The sequence below is a fragment of the Pyrgilauda ruficollis genome, unplaced genomic scaffold (assembly GCF_017590135.1).
Source record: "Pyrgilauda ruficollis isolate IOZ18807 unplaced genomic scaffold, ASM1759013v1 scaffold25, whole genome shotgun sequence".
Taxonomy (NCBI): Eukaryota; Metazoa; Chordata; class Aves; order Passeriformes; family Passeridae; genus Pyrgilauda; species Pyrgilauda ruficollis.
In genome coordinates, this window is record NW_024523822.1 from 685101 (window position 1) to 697350 (window position 12250).

The window sequence follows — 12250 nt, forward strand, 5'->3', positions numbered from 1 at the left end:
TCCAAGGAAAAGAAACATGCTCAAGGGAGTCTGCAAACCATTTTAACCAGGAATCAAATAGAGTGTTTTTTTCTTAATGGAGTGTTATGCTACATTAACGAAAGTGATGTGACATCATGAATGTGTAAGTGATGTAAGTGAAAAGCCTAATATAACAGTATTTTCAGAATGGGGGCGGGGAGGGGAGAGGAAAAGGGGAAGGAGCAGCAGACATTTTTGAAGCAGTCTTGGAAATGTTAAAGAGAACATATTTGTAGCTATTAATTTGTAACCTTTTAATCTCATTTCTTCTGGAATATATATATTTCTACAACCAGGTGACACAGGAAAACACAAAATAGCCCTAAGGATATCTACATACAGCTTTCACCAGAAAATTGCCTGGGAGCAGGGGCATTAAATTTGCAATCTGCCAAAGTGGTCCACTCCACTTATGACTGGCAGCTGGACAAGTTGCTTTCAAGGTAGTGTCTGTTCCTACCCACCACCTTTCTAGGGTGAGGGCAAGGAGGATGAGGCTCATCAGCTGCCACGGTAGCAGCAAGACCCTGGAAAGCCAGTGCTATATCCCACGCTTGCACACTGTAGGTGTGTGCACCAGAAGCCAGAAGTGAACATGTGAACCTTAAGTACTTAAGAGACTGCAGAGCCACAGAAGCTACAGCAGCCAGTGCTCTGCACAGGAGGCAGGCTGCAAACAGTGGTTCCAAGGCCACACCACTGCTGCCAGGCAGAAGGCTGCCTGACTCCTTGCGTTTCAGACCACCCACCAGCTCAGGCAGTGGAGGAAAAGCCAATCACCACGGCAGGTTTTCCTCTTATGGTAGAGTTAGGCAGCCAGGGCTTCCTTTGCACACAGCAGACACAGCACATGTCCAGGACTCAATTGTTAGGTATCTGCTCTAAGGAGACAAATCACACCTCGATGCTATCTTTCTCCCCCAGCCAGAGGAACAGCTTTGACTATTTCAGATGAAGAGAGTTACTCAATTTGACCCCACCCTGGAAAGCATTCACCTCCCTGCTTCAGAACTCAGGCATACAAAATATGCCAGTAAACTAATGGGCAAGCCTGAGTTACCAGGCCAGGGATGACACTGCCCACATAAAGGAGTCTGGGTTTGAATTCACCTTGGATAGAAAGTGAAATAAGGAAGTGTATGGCTCTGCAACGTCACTGGTTGCCTGGGATGGTGTTTGCAGGCAATGTTTGCTGTGATCTCCAGCCCCGTTGTCCTCAAGTGAATGAAGTTCCTTAAGCACTGGTTTACCAAAATTTCAGATCAGCCCAATCACACGGTCCAAAGCTCACATTTATAACATCAGCAAATGTGTGCCTCCTCACTGCCTTTCCCAAAAGCAGTTGTGTTTAAAGAAAGGAATGGTACTGAAGAGGTATGATAAAAATTTAAAATCTGATCTCATGAATATGCTAAGATGCTTCAATTTCTTGTCCTAGCAGTCAGCAGGGTTTTTTGAGGTTTTTTTAATGGACAAGATAAAACTTTTCTACAAGGAAATAACAAAAATATTCAAAATATCAATATATATACCACAAAAAACTCTACCAAAATTCCACTAAAAATCAGAATTTTAATCTTGGAATACCAACCCTTTTTACAAAGAGATTTTATAGGCTGAGTGTATGCATTCACAAAAGCGACAAACTAAGGCATATTGTCCATAGCCATGTTTGTAAAAGAAAAGCTCTGGAAAGCTATGTGACTTGATCTCATGTAAATCTTGTCAAGGTACAGGAAGTACGAGTTTTAAACATTTAAATTACTTTTGCATGTAATGGACTGTCAGTTTATACCATTATGAATATGAGCTAAATTAATTTCAAATCACTGCAACAAATACTCTAGTAAGAGCATGAAGCTTAAACAGTACTTTAAAGTGCTCATTAGAAACCCAACATTTCAATTAAGAAATGTTAAAGATATTACATTCCTTACATATCAAGTCCAAAGGTACAATAGGTACACAATCTACCATCTTGTCTTTACAAATAGGAAGTAATTTATCTGCATATCTCAAACATGACTAGTAGCCAAAGTGAAGCTGAAAGACTATTTCAATTTGGTCAGAAAAACAACAAAACATTCCCCCCCAGAACAGTTATCCCACCCATACTGCTATGAGAATTCTGTATCTGAAGCACTGCCACTTTGGCCAATCTCCTTGTCTAATTCTCTTTACATCTACTCATGAAGCATCTGCCAGTACTTCGCCAGTAAAAAATTACAGCATCTCTCTTGTAACAGAATTGCTTGGATCTCTAGGACTGGCAGGGCTTCTGTTAAAGACAAAATGTAACTGAACAGAAGAAATATGCCCTGCAATATACCACAGTTTGCACAGAGAAAAGAGCTCTTAACTAAACAGCCCATCATATAACTAAAATTTTGACAATTTTTAGTTAGTTTTTGAATGAACTCTAGTGCTTATTAAAAAATAAGATGAAACTGATTAAGAGGCATTTGTGACACATTTAAAACCCTACATCAAGCTTTCTTATAAAGCCCTAACCTATCCCTTTCAATCCATAGATGCAGTACATTTGCTAGTCAAGTCTTGTCCTGACAGCAACTAATCAAACGCCTCCACTCACTACAAGTTTTCTGTGATTTTGACTTAACAGTTTTGCAGCATGTGGTATTACTCTGTGCACAGGTTAAGCCTGTTTCACAAAGGACTAATACGAGGTACTGTGAAATGTTAGCACTGTGCATCATTTTCATCCCCATAGCGCACATGCTTTTCAATAATCCCCTTCGAAGTACAACATGACAAATTTTCAAAGGTACAAACAACCATAAAACACAAATCCCAAGTTCACTAAAGCACAATAAAAATATTTACGTTCCTGTCATTGATTTCATGTCTCAGCTGCCATGAATGGCAACATTTTGTCTTTTCAGACTTTGCAACTGGACTTTGTCATTTTCAGACAAAGAGTATACCCACTCACATACAGTGACATGATTACAGTAAAATCAAAACCTACAAAATAAAATAACAGTGAACATTCCATAAGCAGATTCTTAACTTTAGGTAAACATTTCTGCTAGGCTAAAGGCAAAATATGCTGTACAAAATCATGTTAACATCTGCAGTAATAAGCTTTGTTTAGCTTAGCTTAGCTTCAGTGTAGTGTGTGGCCAGCCTGATCTATGCAATTTCTTAGAAGAACAGGTAGATAGAAGATTGTAAAGCTCTCCTCTTCTCTACTTGTACCCATTAGCAGATTCTTCCCTTGCAAAATATTCATGTGAAAAAAATCTACTGTGGCACTCAGTTGAGTTACAAAACACACATTTATGGGCAACAGGAGATGTCAAGGTGATAACCGACTCATTGGACTGCTTTCTTCTCCTCCTGCAGCAAGCTTGAGCGTTGTGAGCTTACGAGGGGGATGGTGAGGACTCTTACGAAGGTTGTCATCCATCTGCAGAGAAACAATGAGAGCCGGATCTGGCAACAGCAGAATATAGATTATATGATTAGTCTTATTTGTCAGGGATGCCGTCATTAATACTGGGTTGGTTCGTGCAGGTTTACTGCCAGGACCAGCAACAACTGGTGCTTTGGTTTCTTTCCAGTCCCAAATATATGTTTGCGTTAGAGCTGCTAATCATTCCCTTACATATGATGCAAACGCAGGGCACCTGGACGTGCTTCTGCTCAAGTTATCTGGTCAAGATTACTGAAGGAAGCAACACCAATTCCAAGAGGTCAAATATTGTAAAATAACCAAATGCTGTGAGAAGGCAGATCAAGAGTCAAACTGCTAACAATAATGGATGCTTCTGTATATTCAGCAGCATGCAAGAATAAATCTTTTGAAATCAGAAATGTTTCAAAGATGCTGAATGAATTTGTATTAGTTACATATCTCAAAAAGTATGTAATAAAGGTCTTGTGATTAAGACCTTTTCAAAGACAGATTAAAATTAATCTCTGAATATAAACAAGTTACATTTTCATAGGAAATCACTCTAATGCCCTATGTGTAATGTGGTCTGAAAAGGTTTAGTTGGTAGAGAATAAAAGCACAGGGGAGATCTGCAGAGGCAGTCTAGTCTATTCCATTTCTTCAAGTCAGGATCAGATTCTCCTCAGTCATACCTGACAAATGTCTCTGTAACCCATTATTTAAAACTTCCACAGCCACACCTCAATGCCAGAAAGAACATCAATAGCTAATGCTACAAAAGCTGATCATGATCTATTTCACACACTGATCTCTTTCAGGAAGAAATGCCTTCTACCCTTTCAGTTAGAGTGTTGTATCTGCACGAAAAGGCTAATCCTTCACAAGTATTTTTCAGTTAAGTTGTATAGCTTTTGATAGGTGCTGAGTGACAACCTTAGAAACAGAGAACACAAGAAAAACAGCAGAACAAGCAGGAGAAGAGTGACTGCCAGGTAGTTACTACAGCATGCAGATGGGAGCAAGGAAAGCTGGTGATCAGTCTTAATTTGCAGGACCATTTCTGAGTTTTGACCAATACATTTTCCTCCTCCTTAGCTGAATGTACACTTGCAGAAAGATACCACTCCTCTGTTGGTGTGCACACCTGCAAGACAATGTCCTTTTGGTTGTATTAAAAATACTTTTTTAGTGCAAGGCTTCATTAATTCCTCCTTCCAAATGATGTAATATTCTTCCCACCTCTCTACACACTCACTAAAAAAGAAGTCATTAAAATAAAGTCCACTGTACAGTTGCACTTGCCATGCAAAGACATCTGTGAACAAGTAACCACAACAAAGCAGTAAAATTAAAGATACTGAAGCAAAAGTAACCTTTTCAATCAAGTTGGATTCCTTATTTACAAGCTGTGTGAGTTTCTGCAGATTAGCATCTGCTGTATCCTGTCCAGCTGGAGAATGGCCTGGAGAGTGAAGGCAGAAAGATGAAGAGTGAAAAAATATTTACAGAAGCTTTTAAATTCTTAAAAAATAAAGTCACATTGAAGAGAATTCAGGCAATATTTTAACGCAAAGAAGAATTTAAGTGAAAAAGCCATTCCATGTGAGAAAATAAGGAGTACTAAGCATGAGCCATAAGATTTTGCCAATGCTTGACAGAATCTAAAACTGAGTATTAACGCTTGCTTTTTAATTTTGACTCCTTTCTGCCCAACTTTACAAGTTTCTTCATTTCCCCACAGAAAGTCTAGCATAAACTACACAAAATCTAATCTGCCTTGGTTCACAAATGGAATCCTGGGGTACTAATCCCAACATGGGTACAGATGATAAAAAGGAGAAAAGAAACACAACTTACCTGAGACAGTTAACCTGAAGTAGCATGTTAAAATATCATCACAAAATCGGCACAGGTTAGGAAGCTGTTTCAAATGCTCTTGCAAATGTACCCTCGGGAAGCACACTTTATAAATTGGTGCAAGGAAACCAAACACGAAGGCATCCAAGGTGGTAGGCCTAAAAAGAGTGACACAGGGAAACATTGCAGTGACTCAAGACAAGACTTTTACAACTTTTAAAACCTAGTTTTCCATGTATGTCAAATAGCACACAGGACAGAATATACCTTTGCCTATCAACCTGGTAAATGCTTTGTACCAACTATCTACTCCTTTCAGCATCTCTTAACTGGAGACACGCTGACAAGCTGAAACAGTAATGTCACATCACGACACAGTCATGCTGTCCCATCCATTGATAAGCAAGCCCCTCTAAAACACCTTTCTGGCACCATAAAAATTGTGCTGGGCATCAGGGGACCAGGATTTTCCCTCATGGAGTGGTCCAACTTCAACTGCTAAAGAAGAGGTCATGCTTTTCAGGACCTGTTGGCTCTATGTTGCTGGCCCTATCTGCTTTCTGCTCTGCATACATTCCTGTATGCATACATACAAGAATAGTGTTCCTGGACCTACGTCCTCCTCCCATGAGGGCAGTAGTAGCACCTCAGCCTAAAGCATTTTTTCTTACATACAAAGCCAGGAGGTGACATTCAGTGGCTAAGAAAGTTGTCTCCAGTGCACCTCACATTTTCTTAGCAACTGTGGGAAGCATTTTCCTCTCTGTGGAACAAAGCAGGATAAGAGAGCCACCATACTGACTCAGGCTGACAATCTAATTTGTGCCCTGTTTGCTCATTCAGATTTATCTGAAAGGCAGAGTGTGAAACATAAAACTACTGGAAAGCACTTTTAACATTCTGGCAGGGTAAAAAGAAAAGAGAAAGTTCAAGTGTTCATAGAGTGGTGTGGGACTGTTTCATTAGTCATTTACCAAAATAATTTTTTAAAAAATCACACTTACGTATCTCCAAAGAAAAACTGAGATGTTCCCAATCTCTTCGACAGGAGATTCAGGCACTCCTTGGCATCCCTATATATCTGATGAGACACAAGAGCCCTAGGTGTAGCCAGGCTGGTATGCACTGCACCATTCATCGTTTGACAGTGTGCTAAACTGTTTAAGTTCTTGTCTTTGACAGAACCAACTTACGAATTCCTTACTGCACAACCCATACCTGTGCTTCCACTTCAGTGAGACTGTAGAGTGGAGGGCCTCCCTTGGTCAACAAGATCCTGTTCAGTGCTTCCCTAGACATCTTTCCAGGCAGATACAAATTCAGCGGGAAGGCAATCCTTGAGGCAAACCATGGCTTTGTCACATTGCAGTAATTTTCAGCCTCAATCCAGAAAGTGTGCAGCTGTATCAGCATGAGGAAAAATGTAACTGAAATTTGAATGACATGAGTAGACATCTCATGACACTTGATATGAAAGACCTCTCTCAGGAAAGCTGAACTAGGAATTATTGTAATTTAAGGCTATCAAGCTCTGTAAAGGAATATACTAATCCTCTGAGTACAGAAGTACATGAGTAAGGAAATAGCTACATTCCAAATAAAGAAAAACACCAAAGATATTAAAGAGATCTATATGCATCTGCACAAAATTACATACACACTATGTATGTACAGATACGTACACACATAGAGTATATTGAAAATACATTGCAAAAGACTTGCAGACATACAGCAACAGGTTTGAACTTCCTGAAATTTTGTTTTGGAATTTTATATAAATCTTAAAATACAAGATAGTATGAAATTATGAATTTGAAAACAAGGTCAGCTGAAAAGGCTAGCTCATTATCTGGTGAGATATTTTTCGCTGTACAAACTACGACGAAGTCATTCAAGAGACTCAGTATCTGTGGGTCTTATAGCTCTAATGTAATTACACTGAAATAGTGAGGGCAAATGGCCATGTCTTTAGACATTATATTTAGAACTGAAAAAATAAACTAGTTATGGGCATTTTAATTTATTAAAAGTTTTAAATCAACAGTTCAAAAGGCTTTAAGTTGTGTGTCTCACATCAGCACATCTTAATCAAAAGTTTTTCAGGAAATCAAATTAATCAAAAAATGGCCACAATAAAGTGTTTTCAGGATAGTGTTTCCCAAAGAACAACAGAAAAAAAAACCCTAAGTAAGTGTCCTTTTAAAATGTCTTTCATAAATCTACTGTTATTACTTGACACTCCACAAACACACATTTATTTCCTTTCCAAAAGCTGCTAGGTAGTAATTCCAAAAAACAGACTAACAAAACAACTATGTTCCAGTCAGTGCTGTGGCTGAAAGACTTCAATGTCTCGCACATTGGGCACCTCTCACAGTATTCAATTCCAAGCATTTGGACCATTACAAAGTATTTATTAATATTTACCAGAGCAGGAAGTAATTTCTCTTCAAGTAATGCAATATACGCCAGTGTATCAGCTCCTTGTTTTGCAGACAAATCATAATCAGCATTGTATTTCTAAGAATTTAAAAAAACCAACAGACTTAGGATGAACTTTCAAAAAACATTATCAATGGAAAGCTACTTCAAACTTAACACCTATCAAGGCAGTAAATATATAAACAATTTTTGGAACAGAAAGCATGCACTCACTAGAAGTTTCCTTCTTCAAGCCAACTCTGCCAAACCTTGTTGCACCTTGCTTTTCCACCTTTCCATTCCTAGAGCTTTGGGCCCTCCTATTTCCAAAATAATTATTGTGTCTCCTTTCTATTGGTTTCCAAGCAAATGTCCAGCGATACAGAGGCAATTTTTCAATACTCAGGGATATAGGAAACCTCTGGTAAATCTCCATTGTTATTTTTCAAAAAGCATCTGACACTTCAGAAGGTGTAAGCATTAAAAAAAAAAGCGTGCATTCCCATGTTTTTCTTTTAATGAACATTCTAGAAGTTAAGAAATTGGATGGTAACAATGTAAGGGAGCAAATATACAGCAAAATTAATGCAGTTACTGACTGAACTTTTAATTCTAACAGTGGATTCTCCTACAATACATTATAAGGATTGAAAAATTGGGTGGGGAGTGAGTAGATTTGCTTCATTAATTTATAAACAAAGGGCCAGTGCTGACACCTGAACATCTGAAAAGCAAGCATACAATTGTTATACTTTAACACAAACAAGGGTTTTTCCCCCCAACATTATGGAGCCTTTGGTATTCACATGAATACCAAATTCAATTCAAATTGATCTGAAACTTCAGAATTTCAAAACAACTGTCTAAAATTCCATCTCAACTGCAGTTTTCGATTCTGTTTTTCTCCCCACAAAGATGTGAAATTTCACTAACATGGCATTCATCAGATCATATGACCAGACAGGAACTGCATTTCTAATGTAAAAGCAGAATAGTGGGCTACAGGACCATCTTAGGATTAAAAAGATGATGCCATGGTTTATTAGGTATCTTTATACTTTGTGAAAAGAAGAAATTGTGCAGCTTTATTCATTGTGTACAAAACATTAAGAGTCCTACAAAAGGCAAACAAGAGGCCATAACCTGGTGTGCACCAAGAAATGCCTGCAGACCTTTCTATGTTACAAGCTATAGAAAAAATACACAGACTAAAAACAATGCTGTAGGTATTATCTTTCAAAAAAAGAGCACTAGGAAATTACCCATTTAAACTGTTAACCTAAACTATGATATCCTAGGTCTGCAAAGTCATAATGACATTAAAAGTCTTATAATTACAAGCAGGGTGATCAGCAAGAAACTACTCAATTAAGGATAGTTTGTTGTCCTTTTCAATTATTTTTATTCTTATTTTTAAATCTTTCCCACAACTAATGATCAAACTTTTAAACAGCAATTTCTTGTCTACCATTTTGCAATTCTCATGCCTGTATGAGAAAAAGAAAAGCATTGGGTCTGAACTAAACTCCAGGTTTTTGGAAGCCTGTATCAGTGTACAAAGGAGATATGCAAGAGTCACTGCAAGTCAAGGCAAATAAATCTTTTTGAATGAGACCTACCTGCTTTCTTAAAAAGTTTAGTATTTTTGCTGGCTGAGAAATAACAATGTCTTCTGATGACAGGACTGGTAGATCTCCTAGAAAGCATAAATAATACAGTCAATTTGTATGGATGACTTCTAACTAGAAAGCAATCAATCAGGGTATGTACTTTCCTTTTCTCAATAGCATGCTATCATTTTCCTAACATGTAAACTTAAAATTTTACAGCAGGAGAGTTCCACCAAGGTTACAAATACTTTACTAATAAAAAATATTTAAAAGGGCAACATCAAATCAGACTGAAACCAATGTTTTTTGCTAGGCATCCAAAACTTTGAAAACCAGGCTACCTGTCTGGATTTCAGATGTTCATCTTAAAACAAAAATTCCTGCTCAGCACAACTGCCCTCTCAGTTCATGTACCTCTGAGCCTCTTCAATTTTTCCTCTGTCCTTCCTCTCCAAATCCATTGTAACCATCTTTTTTGCTCTAGCCTTGCTACAAACAATGCCCAAGCTACCACTGCATAACCATGAATTACTAAAAGAACCATGTACTTCCCTTCTGCCAGAAGTTGACTGGACAGCCTTTAGTCACAAGATTGCAGGATCAAAACCTATAGAGTGCAAAGTCTCTGTAACAGGGGCTACCTTACAGCACGTTCACAACAGGGCTGTCAGAATGAGCCCAACAGGACAGTGCTAAATTCTATTAAATTATCAATTATCACCAACAATTACTATTTAAACTGCTTTCTTAGCTGATTTTATGTATTTTTCTTATGAGGATAGCCCCCAAATTTCTACAAGTCCACCCAGCTACTTCTTGGTATTTTCCCCTAACAAGAAACAACACAGTGAAAAGCAAGAACCAAAGGCTCAACTTCTGCATGAATACAGTACTGCCTGAACTGATATAACTGTGGTTAAGTATAAGCGACAGAGGACTTTAACTCTGCAATGATTTTACTTCTCTTAAATACACAAGACAATAACTGCTGAGCAAACAAATAAGTAATGAATAGAAACATCCAAAACAAACAAGTCCTCTCTGACAGCTTACCTTCACCTTTTCTCAGCCAAACCCTCTAATTCAACACAATACCAAACATCCCAGCTAATGTACTTGCTGAGGCTCACATTCCACTTCCACCTCTACCAACTAATTAAGCTACAGGTAATTGAAGAGCTCTTCCATACACATGTCTAGTTACTACCTTCATAAATATGCAAAGTGTAAAAAGCTGACAAATTTGCTTTCACAACACCACCAACTCAGACTGCCTGAATGAACCAGTTATATACTTGGCATTACTGCTTTGTTAACTGTCTGTTGCCGCACCCATACACATTTTAATAAACTGTCCTCTGGAGCACTTTATTTATGACTTCCATTATTTCATTCTCTCAACTTCATCACATTTGATCCTGTGAAGTCATTTAATTGGGGCAGACTGCACTCATGAACACAAACCCAATGCAAACACAGAAACTGGAACGTACATTTATAACACAGCTGTGATTAGAGCAATAAAGGCTGCAAAGATGGTACCTTTCAGAGCTCTCCAGGACTTATTTATAGTAGTCACTGTCAGGGGAGCACCAGAAAATTTGGCGTAAGCCTGCAATAAAGATTGGAGGGCACGGAAGAAAACCTGTCACAATGTGTAAGAAAAGCCTAAAACAGAGCTTCAGAAGTTGTGTTAAACACCTTCGTGCACTGGGGACCAAGCACCAGCAGGTGCGCGACGGGTTTCGGTTGGGCTTCATTGCCCTAAGGAGGCTCCAGGGAATGCTGGGCAGGGGCCCCGCAGCCCACGGGAAGGGCTCGGCGCCGCCGGGAAGGGCTCGAGCGTTGCTCGCGTCTCCCGCGGGGAACGAGCCAGGCGCGCACCGCGGGCCCAACATCCCGCCTCCCACCCCCGGCCTCTCCCGAGGCAAGAAGGAGCCCCGCGGACGTCCGTGCGAGCGGCAGGCAAGCCCCGGGGCCCTCCCTCCTGCGCCGGACGGTGGCCGCCGCCTGTTACCATGACGGTGAGAGACTGCGGGTGCAGGGACGGCAGCCCCCAGTCTCCTCCCCAGCAGCTCAGCTCCATGGGAGCCGCCATCTTGTCCGCCGCACCGCGCGGGCAGCCCAGCGCCGCTCCCCCGCCTGGCGGCGCCCGAGCGCTCGCGGCCGCGCGCGGGCCCGGGAGGGAGGAGGGCGGGGAGCGCCGCCCGCAGGGCTCCGCCTGCTCCCGGGAACCGCCGGCCGCGCTCCGGGCCGCGAGTCACCGAGTCGATCGGGTTGGATAAGGCCTGTGAGACCACCGCGACCAACTTGTGGTCAAACACCATATCAACCAGACCATGGCACCAGGTGGCACATCCGGATTTTCCTTGAGCACCTCTAGGGATGATGACTCCACCACCTCCCTGGGCAGCCCATTCCAGGCAGCGTTGCTCGCGTCTCCCGCGGGGAACGAGCCAGGCGCGCACCGCGGGCCCAACATCCCGCCTCCCACCCCCGGCCTCTCCCGAGGCAAGAAGGAGCCCCGCGGACGTCCGTGCGAGCGGCAGGCAAGCCCCGGGGCCCTCCCTCCTGCGCCGGACGGTGGCCGCCGCCTGTTACCATGACGGTGAGAGACTGCGGGTGCAGGGACGGCAGCCCCCAGTCTCCTCCCCAGCAGCTCAGCTCCATGGGAGCCGCCATCTTGTCCGCCGCACCGCGCGGGCAGCCCAGCGCCGCTCCCCCGCCTGGCGGCGCCCGAGCGCTCGCGGCCGCGCGCGGGCCCGGGAGGGAGGAGGGCGGGGAGCGCCGCCCGCAGGGCTCCGCCTGCTCCCGGGAACCGCCGGCCGCGCTCCGGGCCGCGAGTCACCGAGTCGATCGGGTTGGATAAGGCCTGTGAGACCACCGCGACCAACTTGTGGTCAAACACCATATCAACCAGACC

The 12250-nt window shown here is 41.8% G+C and overlaps 1 protein-coding gene across 5 annotated transcripts; it reads right to left on the minus strand.

Moving 5' to 3' along the window:
• Positions 1–1573: 1573 nt before the first annotated feature.
• Positions 1574–12023, minus strand: MTX3 (metaxin 3). 5 transcript variants are annotated; one of them, XM_041470862.1, is made up of 9 exons: positions 11929–12023; positions 10870–10939; positions 9337–9413; positions 7724–7816; positions 6515–6697; positions 6301–6377; positions 5297–5454; positions 4813–4901; positions 1574–3477 (listed from the first exon to the last, which is right to left on the minus strand). In XM_041470862.1, the coding sequence occupies exons 1-9, from the start codon at positions 12007–12009 to the stop codon at positions 3358–3360; spliced, it is 948 nt and encodes a 315-aa protein (XP_041326796.1). In that variant the 5' UTR covers positions 12010–12023; the 3' UTR covers positions 1574–3357. The 5 variants fall into 5 exon arrangements, with proteins under 5 accessions (XP_041326796.1, XP_041326797.1, XP_041326795.1 ...); XM_041470863.1 differs by lacking the exon at positions 11929–12023 and adding an exon at positions 11345–11445 and having other exon boundaries at positions 1574–3451; XM_041470861.1 differs by lacking the exon at positions 11929–12023 and adding an exon at positions 11345–11445.
• Positions 12024–12250: the final 227 nt, after the last annotated feature.

What these genes read in the sequence shown, in the direction of transcription:
- MTX3 (XM_041470862.1), bottom strand. Translation starts at nt 12,009, where the DNA reads ATGGCGGCTCCCATGGAGCTGAGCTGCTGGGGAGGAGACTGGGGGCTG. An exon ending in CGCAGTCTCTCACCGTCATG is followed by an intron (nt 10,940 to 11,928) that starts GTAACAGGCGGC and finishes TCTTTATTGCAG; the next exon opens with GCTTACGCCAAATTTTCTGG. An exon ending in AGAAATTACTTCCTGCTCTG is followed by an intron (nt 6,698 to 7,723) that starts GTAAATATTAAT and finishes ATGCTGATACAG; the next exon opens with CTGCACACTTTCTGGATTGA.